The sequence below is a fragment of the Pituophis catenifer genome, unplaced genomic scaffold (assembly GCF_029215685.1).
Source record: "Pituophis catenifer annectens isolate HBS135680 unplaced genomic scaffold, rPitCat1.0.hap2 SCAF_1, whole genome shotgun sequence".
In the NCBI taxonomy this organism is placed as follows: Eukaryota; Metazoa; Chordata; class Lepidosauria; order Squamata; family Colubridae; genus Pituophis; species Pituophis catenifer.
In genome coordinates this window covers 46124648-46149714 of record NW_027256881.1, presented here as the reverse complement: position 1 = coordinate 46149714, position 25067 = coordinate 46124648, and the positions used below count along the sequence as shown (strand labels likewise).

The following is a 25067-nucleotide window of genomic DNA, read 5'->3' as shown; positions in this document are numbered from 1 at the left end:
GCGGCACCTTGTGGAGTCGGTGCGTTACATGCGCTTGCGCTATTGGTCGAATCATGTCCGCGCACTTGGTGGGCACTGAAACGCGGCGTGCGGAGCGGCGCTGCCTCTTCGATGGCTGCTGCTTCGATTTCGTCCGCGCTCCCCGCTTGCTCTTCATAGACGCCGCTGTTTGATCCGGTTCTCCCCTGCGCTTTCTTTTCGCCGGTGCCATGATTAGACAAGAGAACTCGTCATCTTATCAAGAGGTATTGGGAGAAAAGCGGGGAGGGAGGCGCAGCGTTTGCCCTCTGCTGATACGAGGTTGCCTGCAGGAGAGAGGCTTTGTATGCGATCGGCGCTTAATGTTACAGCTTGGCGGCGTCGAGAAACTATTAGCCTGCACCGAAAAGTCGGTGCCTTTGCACGGTCACAAGCAAGCAACTCCAACAATATAAACTTCGGAAGGAAGTCCCGCCAAAGTTCAACGAGACTTACTCCAAAGTAATAGTACAGTCCTGTGGATGTCGTAGTAGACAAAGGGATACATCGGGGCAGACACGCATAGGTGTGCCCCCTTCACGCTACAAGTATGCGTATGTGTATCCTCAGCGTTGCCGCTGTGGATGCATCGGAATGCCGAGTTTAAAAGAGTCCAGCTCGAGCAATTTAAGTAGAGGGCAGCTCAAGCCCCTGCAGAGCTCCATGCAGGTGGAGAGGATGCCCTTCGAACAAACTGGCTGTGGAGCGGACTCCTGTTAATCCAGAATTTTAGGACATGGTAACAAGCCCACTGAAAGCTGGAAACTTTTCTTCTTATTAAAGATTAGTAGGACTGGATTGTATTAGGTTTTTTTCTTCCCCCTAGAATTTTAAAGCAGTTTTTTTTAGGCAAGATGGCAAGAATTCAGAAATAGGCTTTCTTGATCTGAACCTTTTCCTCCCCTCCCTCCAACAGCACTTTAAAAAGCTCTGGAAGCTGCATTTGAATTTTATTTATTAAATTTATATGCTGCCTGTCTCACCATCCAGGGTGACCCAGTACCTGTACCTTTGGCACCCTTTCTTCAAAGATACAGTGTACAGCCATGTTTTTTTCAACCTTGGAAACTTTAAGGTGTATAGACTTCAACTTCCAGAGAATTCTAGATTACAGGGTTTTTTTGATCTACAAAAGGTTATGTGTCATAGTTAAATATTAGTCTTATAGATGCCTAAAGATTTTTGTTGTTACTCTGCTTTGTGGTATCAGACTAATATATTGGCTCCTCCAGGAAGAACCTTAAAGAGTAAGGTTTAGGAAAAACTAAAAAATTATATTACAAGTTTTTATTATGCAACTGAAATAAGACCAAAATCCAGGCTTTAGAGTCTTCCAAATCTCTTCTTGAAGCTTTGTGAACACAGTAAAAACAAAGCAAGGGCTGATAGAGGTTCTGATTATGTGAAAGTCAGCAAATTTCAATTTGTCTTCATTAAGCACTGCATTCAAATGTGTTCCATTTGAAGAACATTTTGGGAAATTATATGTAACTGCCAATATAGGGCAATAATTCAAGGATTCCAAGAAACTAGCCTGTATGTTAGTTTCTAAAGTGTCACGTGTTCTTGGCTTTGTTGGTTGTCATATTTACTCAGAAGTAAGTCCCCAGTGAGTTTAAAGAGTTTATATACTCCTTTCCCCCTTCCTCTGATTGATGGATATTGTAGATCACAGGGGTCACGCTCGATCGAGTCAGGAGCCGGATTGTGATGTATCGTGACATTTTTTGCCTTTGCAAAAAATGCCCACCCCACAGCTGGGGTGGGCATGGCCTGCGTGTGACATATCCGGCCCGCAGGCCGCCAGTTTGACAGGCTTGTTGTAGGTCAACACATCTGGAGGGCACTGGACTTGGAAAGACTGCTCGAGTAATACTGCAAGGAGATGTTATCCATATGTACCTAACATAGTTGAGGCTGCTTTTGTTTTACATCAGTTTCACTCTTCATTCCCATAGAATTTAAATTTACCCTCTCTTTTGGATTTTCACAACAAAAGAAGCTGGCTTAAAGCACTTCTTTTTAATTCTAATTATTGCTTAGTGTTTTATTTCTCTGCGCATATTTTAAGAAAAAAAAAACATTGTGCTGCCTTTTGCATGGAACAGCTTTTAAATTGCTGCATTGCTTCTCTGCTTGGCAGATCTGTGTGCAAGCAAATAGGCAGGAAAAGGAAGGTGAGAGAGTACTGCTGGCTGTCGAGATAAACAAGCCTGTACAGACAGACAGACACTTTTAAATGCATTTTTAGAAAGCTCAGGAAATTGGCTGCGGGTTTGCATTCACTTGGCTTGGCCAGACTGAGTTGTGCTGACAAATTCTCTGCTGGTCCCCATGACAGAGTCAGAGCTTTAGGCTTCTTGTTTTGCATATCAATAAATCAGCTGCTGCAATCATAAGTCTGTATGCGTTCCTGCTTCTCCTTCAGCATAAAGAGCAGCTTTCCTTAAAACGACACTGTCCAGGTGCTCTGCATTATCACTCCATCAGTCAATCAGCAGACTGGCTTGGCTGATGGAGTTGTAATTGAGTGTCTCTGGATAGCATCAGCTTAGGAAAGGCTGCTAACTGTGGCAACAGTTTAATTTCTTGAATCTGTGACGGGAAGCGAAAAAGTTTTGTAACACCAGATGATTTTTATAGAATAAATTTAATCCGTAAACAAGTTGGCAGTTTTGTTGTAGCTTTTATATTCACGTACTGAGGAAAAATCATTGTCTTTAATCGGGAGCATAGTTGAAGAATATTCATTTCTTTTACAACAAATTTGTTGCTACAACAAATTGTGGCTGCTGTGTGGAACATTCCTGTTTGGGATTTCACATGAGTTGCAAGCATCTTGTCTCCTTCATCCTCAACTGACATTGTTGTTTCGTTCCCATTGAATCTCTCTTCACTGAGCTCTTTCTCAGAGGAGCAGGGCTCCCGAGAAGGAAAAGGTTTTTGAGTTTTCTATTGTAAACTTAAGGTTTCCCTAAGTTTTGGCTACAGAAGCAATGATATAAGTCTTGTAAGAGCAGACTGTGAGGTAACTGAAAGCAGCCATCTTACTGTCAAGATTCAAAGGATTCTATGGCCTAACACTCATCATTTTCTGAACTTTGGTTAGGTTAGTTCTTGAACACTTGCAAAGAAGAGAGCTAATTTGGAATTCATCTAAAGTTTTTAATCAACAAAATAACTGGAAGGGTAAGGAATGAACCAAGCAAACTGAAAGTAGTGTTAGGCAACATTAAAAAAAAGAAGAAGTCATGGTTCAAAAATGGAATGGGGAAGTGATAGGCTATTGAATTTGTTGCTGAGATGAATGGAAAAGAAATAACATTTGCTCTCCCTTTAAACCTTTAAAGATAAAAGGAGATCTGAGTTTTTCTCGCATGCTTGTAAATGGGAAAGTGGGCTGAGGTTTGAAGGTGTAGGTTTATTCAGAAATAAAGTGAGCTTCCCAAGTTACATGGAATATATTTCCTGTGAATTTCCCAGAACACCAGTCCTAATCTATAATTAATTGAAAGGAAATTCCAGTTTTTCTTCCATTGAAGCTGAGAATTAAATAAATGGAAACTCAAAATTACAGAGCACCCTGTTAGATCTTCTCATTGGTAATTAATAAGAAATAATAATATTCATGATACAAATGCCACTCGTTATTTGTGCCTGATTTGCAGTGCTGATATAAACCCACAAATCCAACTAAAGATTTAAAAATCCTTACAAGAATCTAAGAAGAACTTTTTAAAATTTCAGCATTCTGGTCTGACTAGATCTAACCAAATGCATTTGGGAAGCTCACAAGGAGGCTAGGAGGGGAAAACAGAGGGATGATGGTGAGGGGAAATGGAATAGAGTGAATAATATGCTGAATCCAAGGGTTGCTTTTACATTGAAGCAGTACTGAGCAATATTTTGATGGCTGTGTGGGCCATATCTCATGGCAATGATTCAGCAGATGTTACTCTCTCCAATGATTCTAGGCAGCTTACTCTTTTTGTTTTAATTAACTGCCATGCATAAAACCATGAGCATAAAATAATTCTACACATCTAAAAGGCCTTAGTGAGAAGATTTATTCATTTAGTTGATATTAAATTTATGGTCTACCCATCTTGCCATTGAAAGTGATTGGATATCAGTGTTATTTCTCCTCATAAGCTATTATAAGTAGGAGCTCTGTTGTCATTCTAAGCGCAGATTGTTCATGTTGATTTAGCAGGATCTGCAAAAAAATGGGCTGTGCCTAACCATCTGGATCTAAATCATGTCAAGATTTATACAGCAAAGTGATAGTCTTGCATTGGAATTCAACAAGCAACAAGCAAGCAAGGTCACATATGTGCGGTTGCATTCTGGACCAGCTACCATTTTCTGAACTGTCTTCCAGGGCTAGATATAAAAAGCTCATTGTAATAATCCAACCTTGAGCTACCAGTACATGGGTTACTGATGTGGGACCTCCAGCATTATGCAAATGTTACATAAGTCAATGCTGGATCCAAGACAATTCCCAGATGGCAAACCTGTTCCATAAGGGGGAGTGTGTTCCATCCAGAACAGGTATTTCACTTAATGCTTGAAATCCATTCCAGGAATCCGCAACAACTTGTCTTGACTGAATTGTGTTTCTCTCCTATTCAGTCTCTTACACCTGATATTGTATAAAGGTGCTCAAACATCAATACTGAGCTTGTAGGAAAAATGTAGTATAGCTGGGGATCTTCAATATGCCAGTTGCAACTGGTAGTAAATCAGGCATGATCCTTCCAAATAACTTCATACAGTTACTGAATAACATGGGAAACAAGATAAAATCTTGGGACTGAATAGGTGTGTTGCATGCCACCTTCTAGAAATACTTAGGCAAGATTAAAAGTATCAGAAATTTGGGGTCTCTAGCCTACAGATCCCAAAAGGATCCCAAAAGGATACCACAATCAATAGTATCACACTGCCATATCATAAGGATCATCCATCAAAATAATGGAAACCATCCCTCTGCCACATCTAGGTCTGAACTTAGACTGGAAAGAATCTAGGTCAGTGGTCACCAACCAGTGGTCCACGGACCACTGGTGGTTCATGAGAAAATTTTGGTGGTCCGCGGAGAAATTTTCGTATTTTTGCAGGTGGTGCAATATGGAAAAAGGAGCACAGCCCTTGCCATCCAGAATGAATGGTGCTGTTGTGGTGGTGGGGGAAGGGGCAGCACAAGCGGGAAGAAACGGTGTTTGCGATGGCTGGAAGTTGCGGGAACGAAGCACTACTTTCATTTGCACGGCAACAGCATTCCGCCTCGGTATATTTGCACCAGCCAGTGGCACAAGGCAGCCCTTGTCTCCTGCCTCTTGGGACTTGGAGCGGTAAATGGTGACTGGTCCAGGGAGCAGCTGGATTTTGCTCTCCATTGTGGATGCCAGATCGGCCCCCTGCAAGCTCTTGTCTCTCAAGGCGCGCTCCCTGAAGTGGCGCTGGAAATTTTGGTTGGGCTCCTCAAGAGATGAGAGCTTGCAGGGGGCTGATCTGGCAGTGAAGAGAAAAATCCAGCTGCTCCCCGGACCAGTCACCATTTACCACTCCGAGTCCCAAGCAGCACGAGATGAGGGCTGCCTTGCACCACCGGCTGGCGCAAATATACCAAGACGAATGCTCACGCCGCGCAAGTTCAAGTACTGCTTCGCTCCCATACTTCTTCCGGCCCTTGTTGGTGCTCTGTGCACCTTGGTCTCTCAGGGAGATGCTTGACTTCCTCTCAGCCCCAAGACACTGGCTGGCCCATGAGATGAGAGAGAGAGAGAATGAGAGAGAGAGAGAGGAAGAGAGAGAATCAGAATGAGACAGAGAAAGAAAGAGACAAAGAATGAGAGAGAGAGAGAAAGAGAGAATCAGAATGAGACAGAGAGAAAGTGGGGGAGAGAGAGAAAGGGGGGAGAGAGAAAGAGAGAGAGAGAGAAAGGGGGGAGAGAAAGAGAAAGAGTGAGAGAGAAAGAATGAGAAAGGGATATGAGAGGGGGAGAGAGAGAAAGGGAGAGAGAGAATGAGAGAAAGGGAGAGAGAGAGAGAGAAAGAATGAGAATGGGGGAGAGAGAAAGAGAGAAAAAGAGAGGGAGCGAGAGAAAGAGAGGGGGGAGAGAGAGAGAAAGAGAGAATTAGAGAGTGGGGGAGAGAGAGAGAGAGAGAGAGAGGAGGGAGAGTGCCTGAAGGACCCCATCCCGTCACTGGGAGTCCAGCTGCTTCAGCAAGTGGTGCGCTGGATTCATATTAGTGGTCCGCGAAATTTAAAATTATGAACTTGGTGGTCCCTGAGGTCCAAAAGGTTGGGGACCCCTGATCTAGATAATCCATATCTTCAAAAGGATCACTTGGTTTTTCTATTGGCTTGCTTAAATTTAGAATATTAGACAAGCCAGGAATATTTGTAGTCATTAAAATCAATCCAGTTTGGAGGTAGTTTCTCAAGCAAAATCTTCACCATCTTCTAAGGAAGAGGAACTCTTCTGCTGTAAAGGGATCTTAATCTAAGAGATCATTGCTCAACTATAGAGGGAATCTAACAAGCAAGTTGCAGTGTGAATAAACTGAAGGACTTTATTCATTTCTTGTACAAATCAGCAGTGGAACAAGTTCACGCAGTTCTTATTAGATGGTACATTGGACACTTAGGCATTATTAAGCCCAGTATGGCTGTACTATTATTCATGGGAGAACCATGGGAATTCTTCATAAAACAATACTAGGACATTACCAACAACAAAAACTACATCTTCTACCTGGAAGCCCTTAAAAGTCCCACTGGCCAATTCTGTGCACATGGGATTATATACAGTATTTTACTTGTTTTCCTCTCTGATGACTTCACCACATACTTTGCAATGGTGCTTATGCTATGTTCAGTTGTATCAATTTCAAAATTGTATTGTTGTTTAAGCTGCTGGCCTTTCTGCTCCATTTCCCACATGTACTCCATAGACCAGGGGGCATTTTTGTTTCTGAAACAGGACAGAACCCCAGTACAATATCTGGAACACTTAACTAAATTGATGCTAGAATGATTGGTCAGATATCAGAAACATCCCCCAGAGCTACTTCAAATCCATTAGATCATTAACTTCTGGAGATGGAGGGAACTCTGAACTTTGTCTTCAGAGAGGAGGCCATGCTGCAGTATCCATCTATTTGACTAGATACTGATTTATTCATGACAAGATATCACTTCTGGGATTCCTATACATCAACTTCTACACTCCAAGGCAAATCCCAGATGAAGGTATAGCCAATCTCATGGACTGTTCCTAAAACAGTCTAGTTATGGCCCCCAGAAACTATAAAATGCATCATTCTTAGATATGTTTATGCCTTGATAGCTCTGTGTCTATGAGGCTACTGCCAACTCAAGTCAAGGTAATGAGCTGAATGATAAAATGCTGGTAAGATGTGATTTAATGTCAAACCCTGATTGGGAAGCCCAACAATTGCTAACATCAGTAGAATCCCTGCTTTCACCTGAACAAGACACCCTCAGAAGTAATACAATCCCAGCAAGCAGCCTGGAAAAGGAAATGAAATCTTTGTGGGGCATTTGTTGGAGTACAATGCCTCTTGCTCTGGAGTGAGGCTTATCCACGTAGCAATCTTCTATTCCTGTCTCATGGAAAATGAAATTGAAATGTGGTAGTAAGTAGAGCCTTTTAAAACATCTGCAAAAACATTTTAAAAATGGCCCAATTTTACAGTGGGGAATGGGAGGAAAAAAAAAATACTACATTATGATTCAGCTGGTTGTTTTAGAACATGAAGACAGGAAAGAAACAAAAGAAAGCTAGATTTTTTTTCCGAGATGCCTTCCTTTATTTTCATCCAATTCTTGAGGTTGCTGTGCAGTATGTAGGGATTGTCAGACATGACAAGCTGGAGACATTGACAAAAATCATCCTGACAGCTTGAGCTTTGAGGGACAGAGCAAGAAAGCATCTAGCCTATATTGATGCAAGAAAAAGTCTTTGGCCATTTTTTTATTGTGGTCATTTGAAATGAAATATAAATGCAGTGGCATTGAAGAGAGAGTAACTGGGCCAAAGTTACCCTGAGAACTCTGTAGTTCAATGAGAATTTGAATTCTGGATGTAGCAATTATTTATTTATTTATTTGTTTGTTTGTTTGTTTCCATTTCTATAGCGCCCTTCTCCAAATAGGACTCAGGGCGGTGAACAGCCAAAGTAAAAAACAGAGCATACAAAATTTAAAAAACAGTATTAAAATAATTAAATATTTTGGCCGTAAATTAAAACAACCCAATTTAAAATCAATTTAAAATTTAACTCAAGCCAGCCCATGAGGGGTTAAAGTTATATCATGAGGTTAAAGTGTACTCAGTTGTATCATCTAAGAATTCCAAATATTTCCTAGCTTTGCCTCTCCACAACTGTAGCTAAAGTGATGCGTGTTTAGTAAGACAGATTTGTACTTCCTAAGGATCAAACAAACTTGTTCCCTCCACAGGGGTCAGTGTTAATCCATCATAGAACCCAAGATCACCCATTCCATGTTTGCTTAGTTTCAACAAGCTGTTTGTAATGTGTGCATGTTTTAGGCATGAATAGAACAGCCATAATATAGGGTCTATAAGATATGAAGTGGCTAGAATAAGTACGGTCTATTGAGATGGCTAATATTTATACCTTTGAGCCCAGTAATTTGCCAACTACAGTAATCTGAGCAGCGGTAATTCCGTTTGCAGCTAAATGAAGATATGGAGTGTGGACCTGCAAATTCTGAACCATTAGATGAAGTGGATCAGGAAGATACCAGTTCAACAATCCTTCCAGGTGAGGCCTTCTGATCTTGTTGAACTGAATAATTCACAATGGAACATCTTAAACTCTTGATAGATATTGTTACCGATTGACAAGTAATACTCAAAGCAATGATATCTCCAAAGTATCAAGAGAGAGTTGCTATTTGTGAAAGACAGGTAGATTGCTGCACTATTCAACAGGTATAAGGTATATACTGGTAAGCTATAAGATGAGGGAAGGGTCTCCTTTACAATGAATGTTCTGCCTGTGGTAGCACACACACCAGGAATACTGTACTCAGGTGCTCAAAGGAAATGTGGAGAAAGCTGATCACTACATCAGTGGTAGACAATAAGATTATATAATGCTTTGGACCTTTTGAAGGCCCAACCGGAGTAGCAACTATTTAAAACAGCTGCATTCTAGAATCGTATGGCAGCGATGGTATTCCACGAAAACAGGTAGCTGCTTTAAATTGTTGTAGACACCTACAACAATTCACACACTGCATGCTCAGAAACATCTTTTGGGAATTTAAAAGTGTTGCATAGCAAATGTCATTCACTGCTGCCCCACATCCCTTTTTTCAGCATGCAAGGGCATGGTTTTCCATAGATTTAAAGAAAGAAGTCTTGGACAACTTATTGTTTTAAAAATAACAACCCAATATTTAAAAAGGTCTCTTTTTAAAGATCTGAAATTTCTAGACCCACCATCTCTAATGAAATAATTGCACGAATGACATGTTCTCTGTGGCCTTGGATGCAGAAAAATGCTGCTTCAAAAACAAAACAGTTGTTTGATTCTCCTCTACAATCTTGCTATGCAAGGAGAAAATAGGATCTGACTTTCCAAATACTCCATCAGATTCAGAGTTTTGAATCTGACCTCTTTCACAAGAGGCAACAATAGTCCATTAGGCACTGCAGTGGTGCAATGGCTTAATCTCACTGGAACTGTGGACCAGAAATGGTCTGCACTCTGGTGGTTCGAGCCCAGCTCTCAGAGACAAGGTGAACTCCCACTGCTCGCTTCTCAGCTCCTGCTCACCCAGCAGTTTGAAAGCATGCAATATTGCAAGTAGATAAAAACCTACCATACTTTTCAGAGTATAAGATGCTCCGGACTATAAGACCCACCTACCTTTTTGGGGGAGGAAAACAAGAAAAAAAAAATCTGCCTCTGCCTCCCAGCAGTTTGCCTCCTTGCAGCAAACAGCAAACAGCCTGCTTTAATTTCATTTTCAGCACAGTCTGATTAGTACAAGAAGAAATAATCAGCCTCCCAGCAATTTGCCTCCTTGCAGCAAACAGCGCAGCAATAGGCAATGGCAATCCCTGCAGCCTGAAACACCTGAAACAGCTGAAGGTCGGGAGGCCGCACCAACTGACAAGCAGCTACTTGTGCTAATCAGGCTGTGCTGAAGCTGAAACGGACTGTTTGCTGTTTGCTGCAAGGAGGTAAATTGCTGGGAGGCAGAGGCCAATGGGTGGGGGCTGGTGGATGGGCGGGGCTACATTCGGTGTATAAGACACACCCAAATTTTCACCCTTTTTTAGGGGAGGAAGTGCATCTTATACTCCAAAAAATATGGTAGCTGCATTTGTGTGTGTGTGGAAAATAGCAGTTTAGGCTGTCAGGATTGCATTGTGTCTAGCCTTTGTAGATTTCCCTCACGTTGTATGCCATACGCTAAATAAATAAATGAATAACTTCATTTTCAAATTAATATTATCTTTAGTCCTAGATGGTAGCAGCCCTTCAGTGCGTTTCAGCAAGTCCTGTCTGAAAAACGTCTTCTCTGTAATACTTCTCTTCATATATTTGGTGCTTATGGCAGTGGCCATTTTTTTGGCCTATCAAACCATTGCTGACTTTAGGGAAAAACTCAAGCATCCAGTGATGTCCGTCTCATTCAAGGAAGTGCACTCTTATGATGCTCCTGGTAAGACCAGATGATGGACAGCATATTTTCTGGGAAATCAGATAGCATCTGCAGTTATCCTTGGAATTAAAAATTTGCCATTACTGCTATTCATCTTAACTGCTTTTTGTTTGGTTTTTTCTGTATTAAATTAAATGCTGCCCATCTCCTCGATAAAGCGATTCTCAGTGGCTTAAATCTAAACTTGTGCAGTATGAATGCTATCTTTATAAAGGTGAAGTTTCTCTGAAGGAATTCTGGGAGCTGTTGAAATTCTGTTGAAGGCTTTGGAAATTCAGAAGTTAAGAAATAACTGGCAAGGTTCATGCATTGTGTTAAACTATGGTTTTCATTTAAGATTTCTTGAACAAGCCACAATGATCTGGTTCACACAAAAACAGTGTTTGATAAATCACAATGGCTCATTTTACCCATCTTTTAAAGTCAAAGAGTCACTTTGGTAGAGTGGTTGGATTAAAAGCCAGGAGACTGTGTGTTCTATTCCAGCCTTAGGCCAGGTGATGTTGGACCAGTCACTCTTTCTCAAGCTTAGGAAGGAGATGAGAGCAAGTCACTTCAAAAAATGTTGCCAAGAAAACCACATGGACTTGTTCCTGTAGTCACCAGAAGACAGGATTGACATGATGGATTTATAACAACAATAAGAAGTAAACCAAAACATAGTGTTATTGTTGAATCCAACCTAAAGTTATTTCACCATCACAGCTTTTTTTAAAAAAATTTAGCAATAGGATAAACTTAATTTTTTTTAAAGGTCTTCAAAAATTCCTGGAAACACAGGAGCAATAAGATGGCATTTTCTTGGTCAAACATGCTTAAATTTCCAACATATGTTAAAACTGAAGTACTTTTGGTCAACCTGCCTGAAACGTCACATATCTATATGTGGGTTTTGTTCATTAAGGGGAGTGAAGAAGTGATCCCATCCACAATGGGAATTTTGCAGAATTTTGATAGGGTGATGTTGGGGAACTTGGGGGCTGCAGAATGGGTTGGGAGCCATATACAATTGCTTTTCTCTTCCTTGGGTCAAGCAGCTTGTTTTATTTGGGGACAGGCAACATGTACCTTCCAGAACTAATGAAATCTAATCAATCCATCAATCATAGTCAAGATAACCAGTGGTGAGGAACAATGAATAATGTACACATTATCTTCCTGTGGAACAATTCTTTAATAGAAGCTTCTGTGCCAAACGTTGCTGGATTAAAGTCATGTTGTAGTCATGAGTTGTCCTTCTGAATAGCACAGAGGCCATTTAGCAGAAATGTGTAATAAAGCTTTGTTTACATTAGGGAGCTGCAGCAATGAAACTCTGGTCTTTTTTTCAACAATTCACATAAAGTACCATAGATTTATGGAAGATGAATTATAATGTACTGTAGGATCTGCTCTAGAGCAGGATTTTTGAGGAAGAGAAGATTCTTCTCCATCAGCTTCGTGTTCAGATATTTTCATTCATTGTAGTTTTCTTGTGAGGTGAGAACAGTGTTCTAATCTCATCTTCCTCTCAGTGAAGCCTTCAGAATTCCTTGTGCTAATTTTACCAAGTGATCTCTGGGTGTAATGATCTGCAAAGAGTCTGAGTTGGATGAGGAGCCATTAGATGTGGTAGGAGCCAAAGCCATGCTCTTAAAGTGCGTATATTAAAGGAGTAGGCAGCAGCTGTGATTGGATCATTTGATAAGATACCTGGGGATTTCCACTTGATTACTAAAGATTTGTGAGTTGTTATACTAAGTATCTTAAATTATAGTAGGGATGTCAAACTCAAGACCCAGGGGCCAAATCCAGCCTGCGGGGTTAGATTTGGCCTGCGGGGCCACCCTGGAAATAGCGAAGGACCAGCCCGCAGTGCCTCTGTCAGTGAAAACAGAGCTTGGGAGGTCTGCTTGTGGCCCTCCCAAGCTCCATTTTCACTGGCAGAGGGTTGCAGGAGGCCGTCGCAGCCGAAACAGAGCTTAGAAGCCCGTTTTCGTTGGCAGAGTGCTTGGGCCATCACAGGTGTCCCCCAACACGAGTGAGGTTGAGCTGGCTAGGCCCACCCTGGCCACGCTCACCTTAGCCCCCCAAGATCAAACACAACCTTGATGCGGTCCTCAATGAAATCAGGTTTGACACCCCTGAACTATAGGAATTGAAGAAAGCTTAGGTTTACCAGTAAGGGAATTTTGGCAGATTTTCTGTCCTCTCCATCTGATAATTGGAACCTATGCTCAGAATTCTTTAATTCTGATTTGATCGAGTCTACAGCTTCTAATTAGAAAAGAAAATAACTCCTGTAAGCGTAACATTTATCCACTCCACACAAGGGCATTATACACCAAATCATAGTATAGCACAATGGATAAATCCAGTATGTGTATTTATATCTTGGGTAAGAGGAGAAGGCTGTTTAATAATCTTTGCACTCTTACTTCACTATATTCCAGAAGTTGGTGTGGTGAAATCTCATTTCATTAGCTTTCTCTAATGCAAGTTCCATGTTAATTCTCAATATTTTGTCCTCTTTGTGTTGAAAAGCCTATCCCCAACATTCTACTCCATTTTATTCTAAGGGAATTCATATTTCATTCAGTGTATGTATAAACTATGTACCTATTTCCACAATTGATCCATATAGTCATACAATTCTTTGACATATAAGCAACATAAAGGGATACTAACATTTTGCAATGAGTACATGTTCATGTTGTAAATGCATCCATAGCAGCATGGCATCATTTGTTGAACTAGCCATAATAAACTGGGTATCATAGTTGGATTTATATTTTTGGTATAATGTAATGCTTTGGGCAAACCAGACCAGCAGGGAGCCTTACTCACTTGGGTGTGAGAACCTGACTAGAATCAGTTGCACTTCAGCATGACTAAGCAATAGAATCTTGGACAAGGCTATATAGCTAAAAGCAGATTTATGTCTCAGTGGCTGGTCCCATTAATGTCAGATTTTGACTTCAGAAAATGTTCTCAAGTACACTCTTTTGTTTCCTCTCTTATGTTTGACTGATTTACATCTTCACTTATGGGACAAGTAATGGCCTTTTGAATTGCAGCTTCATACTGTCGTGCTATTAATTTATCTCCCTTTGAGACTATCAGTAGTTCAATAGCATATTGGACAGAGACTTTTCTTTAGAAATGCAGGTGGTTAATCTTTGGACCTTCGTGACGTACAGTCTGTGCTGTGCTATTGAACTGAATGGTCCCTCTCAAATGTTTTGGCTGAGTTTGAATTTTATACTATGATCCTCCAGGTTAGCTTAAAGATTTTACCATATTACATTTTGTATTAGCGATAATGACAATATTGTTTGCTTACATAGTTATGCACGGGCTTGGCATGGCATGTGGACTGGTTCCATTGATTTCAAATGTAGAACTGTTTTTCTAAAATAGGTATTGCCCTCTACCCAGGCCAGGCTGAACTGCTCACCTGCAAGCATCACTTCTACGATTACATTCCACCTTTGGTCAACCCAGGCCAGCCAGGAAAAATTGATTGCATTACCCAGAGAATCAACTACACAAATCCATTTACTAATACAACCAAGGTAATAATTAAAAAGAATGTAAAATAAAGTCCACTGTGTGCATAGTGGAGATGCCTCAGTACAAAGCAGGAGCTAGTATGATCCTTGCACTTTCCTACTCACAGAACATGTAACTAGAAGCCAAACAGGAAAACACAAAGGCATCTTTGAGGGCTTCTCTTGTTGACTTTAGTGTCCACACAGGTTCCTATCAATTTAAGCAATTCCTCAAAATGTCAGGTCCTAAATCAGCACTTTAAATTTTGGAAAGCAACAAAGGCATAACATGCTCCTGATGCAAAACAATTTGGAACATAATTTTATGCTGCAGCATTAACACTGCTACAGAAGTTTTAGTTGTTATAGTAGGGGTAAAAGAGAAGAATTTTAAGGTATACTGTGATATTAGCTAGATGAAAGCACTGAAAATGAAATGATAAATATGTAAGAATAATATGGTAGAAGTGAAAAAAATAAGACGTGGAAAATGATTATAAGTGAATATATGATAAAGATGAATGAATAGAGTTTGTCTATATTAAATTTTAATAGCTAGAAACATGAAAATAAGTACTTTGATAATATTTTGATATCAATGTAAAAAATGTTAATTGTAAAGAGAAAAATAAGGCTGAAATTATGAAAGTGACTATTTATGCAAAAAAGAAGGAATAGAACATGTTGGTGAAAAACCAGCAGATGGAAAGGTGAAAATAAGTAATATAAGAATATCATTAATTTTGATAATGGAAATTAAGATGAATATTTTATTGTTTATGATTCGGTAGGGAATTAGAGAGATACTTCCGGAAATGAAGGAAGAAAGTAAACAATTGGACTGATTGTAATAGAGTAGAAGCACAAAGCGTAAAGTGATGTTATTTAAAAATAAAATTGAAAAGGATAAAAAATGATGGAAAGAAAATAATATGGCAAAAGTTGAAATAAGAAGAGATGGAGAAAAATTATAGCTTTGTGATAAAAGATGCATAAAAGAGATAAATATTGGAGAAAATGGGAAGATTAAGATATATTATGATGATGATTTTGATTATATAGTTATATAAGATGTATAAGATGTGACCTGGTCAGCACTCTGTTCATAAAATATGATGAAAAGAATTTTTTTCCAATAAAACTTGTCTATAAAAAAAAAACTGCTACAGCAGTATTATGCTATACTAATTATAATGATTTGAATAACCCTAAGATGAACAAAGTCTTTTCCCATAGGTCTGTATGATGCACCTGTTTACTAGTATTAAAACATGTGCAGGACACAGCACTTCTATCAAAATGACAGAAGCACAATTGTGACATAAATTCCACCTCTTTGTGTGTGTAAAGACACAACACATGTTCAAAAGTTGTGGAGCTTGTATCACAATACTACATTGCTGCTTTCGTTATTTGCCCTCTGGGCAAATGTTTACTAACCAGGTGTCTCTCCTGCAGACACCTGGTGGCGCAGTGGACTAAGTGCTGTTAAAGTAGCACTTAGTTGCCAGCTGCCTGCAATTATTGCAAGTTCAGATCTCACCAGGCTCAAGGTTGACTCAGCCTTCCATCCTTTCAAGGTAGGTAAAATGAGGACCCGGTTTGTGGGGGCAGTAAACTGACTTTGTATAAAAAAGAACACCGCTTGGGGGGCCCGAAAGCCCTACTAAGCAGGTATACACAAAAGTATGAAGGCTATTGCTTAATGCATTGTAAGCCGCCCTGAGTCTCCGGAGAAGGGCGGCATATAAAACTAACGAACGAACGAACGAATGAATGTTTTAAAAGGAAACTCTTTGGAATTAAAACTGAGCTTCTAAAGGGAATAAAAAACTGAATCCCTGCTTGGTAGTCTTCAGTCTTAGCAATCTGTACTATAGGAATAACTCAGTCTTAGCAGTCCTCACTACTGCTGATAGGAAAACTGAGACTTACATTTACTTAGATGTAAGCTAAGTAGCAATAGAAATATTTGCATCAAAATGTCCATAATACCTGGTGCCTCCCTGGCTGTGTCTGTTGGCCACATCCTCCCTCAACTATATCCTTAATATTTAAAATAAGCCTGGAACAATAAGATTCTTCTGTGCAGAATCCATATTGCTTTGTGTAGGTATTACCAGTATATGTACAACGGATATGGTCTAAAAACATTAATTTTTATAGAATAAGACTAGCTGGTGTGCCAATTCGCATGCATGTCTTCCATCTGTGAGCGGGTATTCTATGAATCTTTCTATAATGCTGCCTTATCTTAAAGCCCACGTTTTGCCATAGCAATGGAAGTGTAGTGTAGTTCTTATCACCACCTTTTTCAAATGCTGTGCAAAGAATCAAAGGTTGCTGTAAATGAAAGAAATGAATGAAGGCAGATCATCTTATTGGGACAACCACTCCGTTGAGAGAAGGGGCCTCCTCTGCCTTCTCTCTTTCTTTAGTTTGCTGACCATGTTACATATAGGAAGAAGGTATTACAAAAATTACTACGGGGTAGGGAAACGAGGAGAAATCCCTATCTGCCAGTATCATTTGTCTAAATTTAGATCTAGCCTGTTGTAAGTAATATAAACAATGGAATCCTTTGGAGTATTATTTTTCTGAATAAGTGAATAGATTCTAGGGTCAGGACTATCTTAAACTGTCTTGATTATTCCCATAATATTTACATCCATATAAAAGAAAAAACTTCTCATACATCCATTTTTTCCTCCTTGTGCTTGTAGAAACATGCTGTGATTGTCAAAGGACCCCAAAATGTGAAGAAGCGGGAATTGGTCTTCATGCAGTTTCATCTGAATGAGACCGATCAGGATTTCAGTGCGATAGATTATCTTCTTTTTTCTTCATTTCAAGAATTTCTCAACAGGTACAGCCCTCTTTAATTTTCAGTCACATCAGAAAGTAAAGATACTATATGCTTAAGCTTGTATAACATAAAAAGATAGGGCAAATTCGTGACTGTGAAGACCTCTTTAGTAAGATTCCAAAGTTCACCAAAGAGAGTTATATACAGATCTAATAGCTAGCTCCTCAGTTACTTATGCTAAGTCAAATCTTTTCTCTTTTGTATCTTCCAAATCTGTAGCCTTCAACTTTCACAATCCTCATTAATAGTTATATACATCTTGGGGCACTCTGGTTGGGGAAAGATACAATAGGCATTGATTGGTCTTACTTGGTCAATTAAGTATGCAAATTCACTGCTGATTTATTCCTATTTTTCTTCTGCAACCTACTTTAGAGGGGGAAAATTGTTGGTATAATAATTGGGAATCTAAAGCTCTATCCAGGGTACAGCAAATCATGTCTCAGCTCAACTTTATAGTTTTGTGATATAAAATAGATGGAAGAAACATAAATCACCTTGATTCCCTACCTACAAACCTCTTATTTTGGAGAAATCTAAATATGTTGAATTTGAATGTAGAATGATCCATAAGCGACCTGAAAAATTTCAGAGGTGGTGCAGTGAGGGGTAACCCTGTTAGCTGTACAGCTGACTTTTGAGTATCACTGTGTGAAAAGACAAAGTTGCCTCAAACTTCTTCTATTGGGCTTGTTTGAACAGATTTCAAAAATGTTAAAATTCCAAAACTGATTTATAATCCATAAAATCAGTATTTTTACATTTCATTTTCATATATTTGTGCCTGATGTGTAATTTTAACTGAACATTAATTTATCTCCTGCAATTGCTACTGCCAGTTAAATTTGTCTCTAAATGTCATTTCCTTTCCACCCGATAACATTTCGCACTGACTGTGGCTTTGCAGCCATAAGAAAAGCTCAGGTTTGTGTGATAGTCTCATGGTTACATTGCACTTTCCAAGGTGAGGTTGGAACTAATTTTGCTAATGTATTTGGAAGACTGCAAAGTTTTGTCTGAGATTTTTAATACACACACACACAAAAAAAATCAAGTTCTAAAGAACAAAAGGCTAAATTAAATGCTATGTAAACTTCTACTTCCATATTTTACTTACTCTACCTGAAATGCATGATAGTCCAATGTACTCTGCACAGAACTAGGAGTCTTAATCCTTCCAGCATTTATTTATTCATTCATTCATTCATTCATTCATTCATTCATTCATTCATTTGAAAAATTAAATCCATGTGTGCCTGGATTTTTTTTTTTTTAAAAAAAAATAGTTATTTTCAATGGAATTGTTAACATGATCTTGTGAAGGAGGAATTTAATTTTTCTCCAAACAATAGCAGGATAGGTCTTTATGCTTGGAGCAAAGGCAAAGACCGGCAAACTAGTATAATATGCAATTCAAAACCATTCAGTTAGGCTTAAAACAAGATAGAAAGATCTGCACATGGATTAGAAAATAAACTAAAATATATCATCAAGCGAGTAAAAGAATTGAAATGGAAATGGGCTGGTCACATAGCAAGAAGAACTGATGGCAAATGGACCAAGGCAGTCATAGAATGGATTCCACTTGATAAAAAGCGCTCATCAAAGAGACCTAAAAGAAGATGGATTGACAATAGCAAGTATTATGGGCTCAATTGGCAAAAGAAGCTCAGGACCGTATTGGTTGGAAATATGTGGAAGAAGCCTTCATCCTGCAGTGGATAGACAATGGCTAAAATGATGATGATGAATAAGTGTATATAGCAGCTCTTCACAGAATGGGTTCCTCCACAGGTTCTGGAGTAAAGGCTCAATTTCACCAGAGTTCATCTTGCCTTAGACTAAGAGGAATTGTAGGACCAAAATATTTGGAAAGCCCTAGGAAAGATTTTGAGGCATAACTGAAGTTTAAGTGATAAATAATGCAATAATTTTGAATTTCTTTAAAACCTCAGTAGTTGTTCTTAGGGCAAGACAGAATTCTCTTAGCTTCAGGTCCTCACCATAAATATGAGGTCAAACTGTGAAGATGAGAAAATGGTAAAATGTATGTTACAACACAAACACCAGCTTTTGTACTTGTGTTCTGACATATATAATAAACTTTGTGGTTTACGTTGAAATTCTTTTTTGTTATTTGCTGTCCCATTCCCATAGATGCCCGTGGCTTTACTTTTGCATCCTCAGGGTGCAAATAATATTGACCTGCTCTGTGTTGACTGTTGCTGCAAGTGGCTACCAAAATTATGTTATCATTTCATTCACCTTAAAGAACAATATAACTGAAATAAAGCTAAAACTGAAAAGCTTTACAACATGGAGATTCCCAAATAGCACAAAGAGTAATAACAAATCTTTTTTTTTAAATATCAGGTGGTAATAGGTGATTTTAACAGGTTCCACAAAAAGTATTATGAACATACTGAGAGACTGAAGGAAGCTCATAATCAGAATAACAATCTGTAAAGCCAGGAGCACATAACAAAGCTTCAAAGGAAACCATAATAATCTGTCTAAACATAACATTTCTTCCCATTACAGTCCAAACAAGTCGGAATTTATGAAAGTGTGTGAGAGCTCCTATTCCAGTTGGAAATTCTCTGGAGGTTTCCGAACTTGGGTCAAAATGTCTTTGGTGAAAACTAAAGAAGAAAATGGTTTGATGGCAGTTGAATTCAGGCAGGAGGTAATGATGTCTCATGAGGCTTTCTGACCACACAGATTTTATTGTTGTACAAATAGCTGGGATTCTGTTGCTGTTGGTTGTTGTACCATCTTGAGTTTTGTGGATCAGTGAACCACTAAAGGTTGAAAAAGTACTCAGTGAAGACTTTGCAGAATTTCTTTGCTATTTGTAAGTATCAACCAGCAAAGTATTAAGGTAGGTAGGTTTTTCCCTTCGCTCACCTTTAGATACTTAAATCACAATTTTAATATGGAGTTCAGGGATTTCCTAAGGAATTTTTATGCCAGACACCAAAAGTCTAGAAGTCCCCTCCAATTCTGAATTACAAATTAGCTAAACTGGTAACTTAATCTTCAGCACTGACAATAGAATGGTATCTTTCACAATGCTTGGGATAGTAGGCAGATTGCTCACAGCCTACAGTTTCCCCCCCTCAGATGCACTAGCACGTGCCCTCATATTCCCCAGTATCTGCCCTAAGGGGCAGATTAATAGTAATGCTTAATGGTAGAGCTGATCCTGACAACTACTGGCCTCTACATCCTGAAGGCAACAAATAGGAAAGAAAAAAAATGATCCATCATTAAACTCCTAATGAAATACATTTGAGGAATTAGATCGGGGTGGGTTCTAAATTTTTTTACTACTGGTTCTGTGGGTGTGGCTTATTTTGTGGGCATGGCTTGATGGTCATGTGACAATTCTTTAGGATTTAGCAGAGGTACTGGTCTACCAGGCTTTTAACTGCTTGCAGAGCTGTACCGGTCTACTCATTCATTTTTGGAGGCACCGGTCTACCACCACACTGCCTTTTAACACTGATCAGCTGTAGGGTGGCCCTTTGAAGCCCTGCGGCAAGAGTTTAAACAGGTTTTTTTTCCTTCTAGCCGATCAGCTAGGACTCGGGAGGCAGCAATAGATTGGGGGTGGGGCCAAATAAAAGGTAATAAGAGAACCGGTTCGGTGATGTCATATCGTCACCGCTACCGGCTCGGCTGAACTGGGCCGAACCGGGAGGAACCCACCACTGAATTAGACCTATGAATTAAATCATTAAGACTTTTCCTCAATTTTTTCTAGCATTTTCCCCATCACTTATCTGTAAAAGAAAAAAAAAAAAAAAAAAAGGAGTAGCCATTCTTGAAGGCATTGTACTGTATGTCCTTTAGCTCTCCCATTTTGCTTGTTTGAAAAATAAAAGTTTTATTGCTGGCTACATTCCATGCTTCAGCCATTTTTGGAATTTCCCCCATTTTACTTTATCTTTTAGAAGCCCAGGTTATTTGCATGCCTCATTTGTACATAATCTTGGTAATGTTCCTATTTTTCCCCTCAACTTAGTCCCACAGCAGGTATGTTATATATGAATAATCACCTATTTTTTCCCTTTGTCAGATTAGCGTGGTTAACTACATTGAACGAAGGACAAAAGCTGACACTGACCAACTATTTTTTGTAGTGTTTGAATGGAAAGATCCTTTTATTCAGGAAGTTCAAGATGTGAGTAAACTTGGATCATTTTTCTGTTGATGTAAAGTGCCAACCTAAGTATAAATTGGGAGCACAAATAGGACATCCACTATTTTCAAGATGATGTACAGGTAGGCCTCGACTTACCACAATTGAGCCCAAAATTTCTGCTGCTAAGCAAGACAGTTCATAAATGAGTTTTGCTCCATTTTATGACCTTTCTTGCCACAGTTGTTGAGTGAATCACTGCAGTTAAGTTAGTAACACAGTCATTAAGTGAATCTGGCTTCCCTATTGACTTTATGATATGATCACAAAAGGTGATCATATGACCACTGGACATTGCAACTGTCATAAATAAGAACCATTGGCCAAGCATCTGAATTTTGATCATGTGACCAGGGGATGCTGCAACAGTTGTGTGAAGAATAGTCATAAATAATAAATAAATCATTTTTTTCAGTGCCACTGAAACTTTGAATGGTGACTAAATGAATGGTTTTAAATCAAGAACTATCTGTACTTGGAATGTAGTCAGAATAGCTAGAAATTTGCGCCTTATGTAGACTTCCAGATGAAGATCTATTGATTGCTGCTTTACACTGTGATTTGTCTGAAATATAATTACTATGGAAACATAATGTCCCAAAGGTGCTTTTTTTCAAGTGGCAACTGGACTTTCTGGTTTTTCTTTGAAGACATTTTGCTTCTCATCCAAGAAGCTTCTTCAGCTCTGGCAACCATGACCTGGATGACTGAGAATCTCCATAGACATTTATGGAAACATAACATTTTAGCAGTAACATGTCTATTGAGAAGGAAGTTTCGTTGCTTTCATGGCATCTTATTCCATGGAAAATGTATATCTGATTACATCTTAAAAGTAGGTGTATCCGCTGGTGCTTAAACATTTGTGAATCCTTTTGAATTTTCAATATTTCTGCATAACCTAAAATGTTATCACCTCTCCACACATGTCCCAAATTAGTTAAAAAGAACCAAATTAAACAAATAGGTCAAAAACATTATACTTATTCTTTTGTTTACTGAGGAAAGTGATTCAAAGCCACATATTTGATAACATTTTAGGTCATATTTATGCACCAATATTGACAACTCAAAAGGGTTCACCAACTTTTAAGCATCATTGTAGACAAGACAAATAAACCAGTTTTAGATATTGCTCTATTAACAAAAAATCTCCATCTTAGCCATGTGAATATGTAACAAGGAAAATGATATTGAAGTGCAACCTTTTCTCTTGGTCTGTTTGGAGAAGCAACCGTAAATAAAAGTTTAGTATGTTTATTACCGGTATAAACCAAGTGTTTTATTATAAGACATTCCATAATAAAAAGTAAACAGTAGCTCTTTAATCAACAGTTTAAATGATTTCTTTAATTTATTTTCATAGATTGTCACTGCAAATCCTTGGAACATGATTGCTCTTTTGTGTGGTATATTCCTGGCTTTGTTTAAAGCAGCCGATTTTGCCAAGCTGAGTGTAAAATGGATGATAAAAATCCGAAAACGGCATCTCAAGAGAAAAACTCAAGCCTTGAACCATATAAATTGAAAACAATGTGCTTCACAGATTTCTCTTTCACTGAGAAGTTCAACTAGGATGATTAAACCAACGTCTATGTTACACAAGAAAACTGCATTGATGGAAGGACAAATTGCTTTGTTGGACTGAACTTTAACATTTGGAAGTTTTAGAAAATGATTTGACTCTTTATAAATCCACAGTCTTTTCCAAAAATATGATTTCTTTTACAAGCTGCTACTTAGTGGTAATAATATTCCTGAAAAAAAAATAACTTCCTGTAAAAAAGAAACAATTTGTATGGATGAAGTAGATTGCTTTTAAAAAAAAAAAATGGGAATTTAAAATATAGTTATCTACCAGTAATAGGTTTAGTTTTAATCCTGTTCCCAAACATTGAGTCCAATCAACTCAGGGACAAAGACATTTGCTTCAAGGCCTTCCACTGGATATGCTGCCAATCAGAGGGAACAGTGTTTTATTGGATTCTGATTCAGCATTAAGAATCACTTACATTCCAGCTATTGCTCTGACAAACATATTCCCAAGGGATGAAACACATTGTTAAAGCTATATGCACTAACTGTATATTGAACATACCACTGATTAACAACTAATCCCAAAAGCATGACTAAAGAGATTGATCAATATTGGATGGCTGTAGGACATAACAGTTTGATTTCTTACCATTCCTAACTTAATTAATACATTCTCTATTGGATTTCAGCTCTTTTATGTGTTGGACTTTTAGCTGCAAAAGTAGGTACAATCTTTTTTATAAAAAGGACAACTGATATCTGATAACTACTGGAGGCATTGTGATGATTATAAGAGCCGTGGTGGCTCAGTGGTTAGAATGCAGTATTGCAGGATAACTGCTCACATTGCCAGGACTCTTCACCGGCTCATGGTTGACTCAGCCTCCCATCCTTCCGAGGTCAATAAAATGAGGACCCAGATTGTTGCGGGCAATATGCTATCTCTGTAAACTGCTTAGAGAGGGCTGTAAAGGACTGTGAAGTGGTATACAAGTCTTAAGTTCTATTGCTATGATGCAATATGCTGCCAGATTTGGGGGGATGTGGTGCCACATGTCAATTTTGGTTTGCCTACTCCTCTGTTCACAGAATACAGTATAATAAACCTAAAAATAGCTCTTGTCTTAGCAAGAGTTATTATTTACTGAAACAAAACCAAACATTGAAAATAGGAATTTTATCGAGCGCTCTTATTAAATAATACTTATGCTAAAGATTTTTCAATAAAATATACCTCTGTTACACTTACTTAAAATATTAATACTGTCATAATAAATCAGACATCTTCCAAAACCTATAGATAGAAAACTTACTCATAAATCCATAAGCAATAAAAAGAGAAAACACATGTAATAATGAAATATTACAAAGATTATTATTCCTTAAATGAGAAAGATTTAGATTAGTTTAGATACACATTTTATATTTACTTAAAATATTTTTCTCCTGTTTAAAACCTCCAAGCAGATTATGGTGGTATGATAAAGAAAATTACTTAAAGATATGTTAACCATTAATTCTGCATTAGCTTTCTGCAACCTTCTGAAAAGGCAGTAGAATATAGTAAAGAAATCTGCAGTATGTTATTTTGAATCATGTGAAGCATGATCGGGTCCATGATCATGTTTATATTTTGGAATGTTGCCCATACAAATCCAAAATACTATCATATTTAATTGCAAGTATTTGTAGACATAAAGATGAATATGTGCAAGGCATCCATTTTATTTTGAAGTGTGAACATACCTTCTGCATTAAAGATAGAGTCTTGTTTTGTTTAGTCAATAAAATGAAGAGGAGATGAGGGCCATAAAAATTTGATGTTATGCGAAAATGAATAATATCCATTAAGTGGAATGAATTGGCTTTTCTCCTGTAATTTCCCAGTCTATCCCGTTCTCCAAAAAACTAGTCTGCAATGTGAGGGGGTTGGGGGGCTTTGGAGCAGATCTGAGTAACAAAAGTCCCACCCAAATGTGTACAACTGACCATGCACCACCAGATAGTACCCATTGTTGTTGTTTTTCCGCAAAAAGCCTAACTAAAATTTGAATATCAACATTTATTTTGTCAAACTACCTTCATTTCAGTTTGATAATTGCTACCTGCTTTAATTTTATTATTTAAATCTTTTAATTGAATATTACTATTTTGCTGGAAAATAGCCCATCAATCTAA

The 25067-nt window shown here is 38.5% G+C and overlaps 2 protein-coding genes across 6 annotated transcripts in view; one reads left to right on the top strand and one right to left on the bottom strand.

The window, feature by feature from the left end:
* The first annotated feature begins 56 nt into the window (after positions 1–56).
* Positions 57–23217, top strand: PACC1 (proton activated chloride channel 1). Of its 4 annotated transcripts, none has more exons than XM_070932387.1 (8): positions 57–245; positions 8751–8838; positions 10550–10753; positions 14171–14307; positions 17007–17149; positions 19691–19835; positions 21231–21335; positions 22720–23217. In XM_070932387.1, exons 1-8 carry the CDS (start codon positions 210–212, stop codon positions 22879–22881), a joined length of 1020 nt encoding a protein of 339 aa, XP_070788488.1. In that variant the 5' UTR covers positions 57–209; the 3' UTR covers positions 22882–23217. The 4 variants fall into 4 exon arrangements, with proteins under 4 accessions (XP_070788488.1, XP_070788487.1, XP_070788490.1 ...); XM_070932386.1 differs by having other exon boundaries at positions 14153–14307; XM_070932388.1 differs by lacking the exon at positions 57–245 and adding an exon at positions 4503–4572 and having other exon boundaries at positions 14153–14307.
* The window catches only part of PPP2R5A (protein phosphatase 2 regulatory subunit B'alpha), a 50199-nt gene continuing 47741 nt past the window's right edge, over positions 22610–25067 (bottom strand). Inside the window, exons 14-15 of one of the 2 annotated variants that reach the window (XM_070932385.1) lie at positions 24139–24183; positions 22610–23129 (exon numbers count right to left, since the gene is read on the bottom strand). In XM_070932385.1, the coding sequence (XP_070788486.1) occupies positions 24156–24183 (28 nt within the window). In that variant the 3' untranslated portion in view covers positions 22610–23129; positions 24139–24155. The remainder of the gene's footprint in view (positions 23130–24138; positions 24184–25067) is intronic. The other variant, XM_070932384.1, reaches the window with a different exon arrangement.

Excerpts from the sequence above, each read along its gene's own strand:
- PACC1 (XM_070932386.1), top strand. The coding sequence starts at position 210 with ATGATTAGACAAGAGAACTCGTCATCTTATCAAGAG. Across the intron at positions 246-8,750 it reads ACTCGTCATCTTATCAAGAG|CTAAATGAAGATATGGAGTG; the intron begins GTATTGGGAGAA and ends TTCCGTTTGCAG. Across the intron at positions 14,308-17,006 it reads CATTTACTAATACAACCAAG|AAACATGCTGTGATTGTCAA; the intron begins GTAATAATTAAA and ends TTGTGCTTGTAG.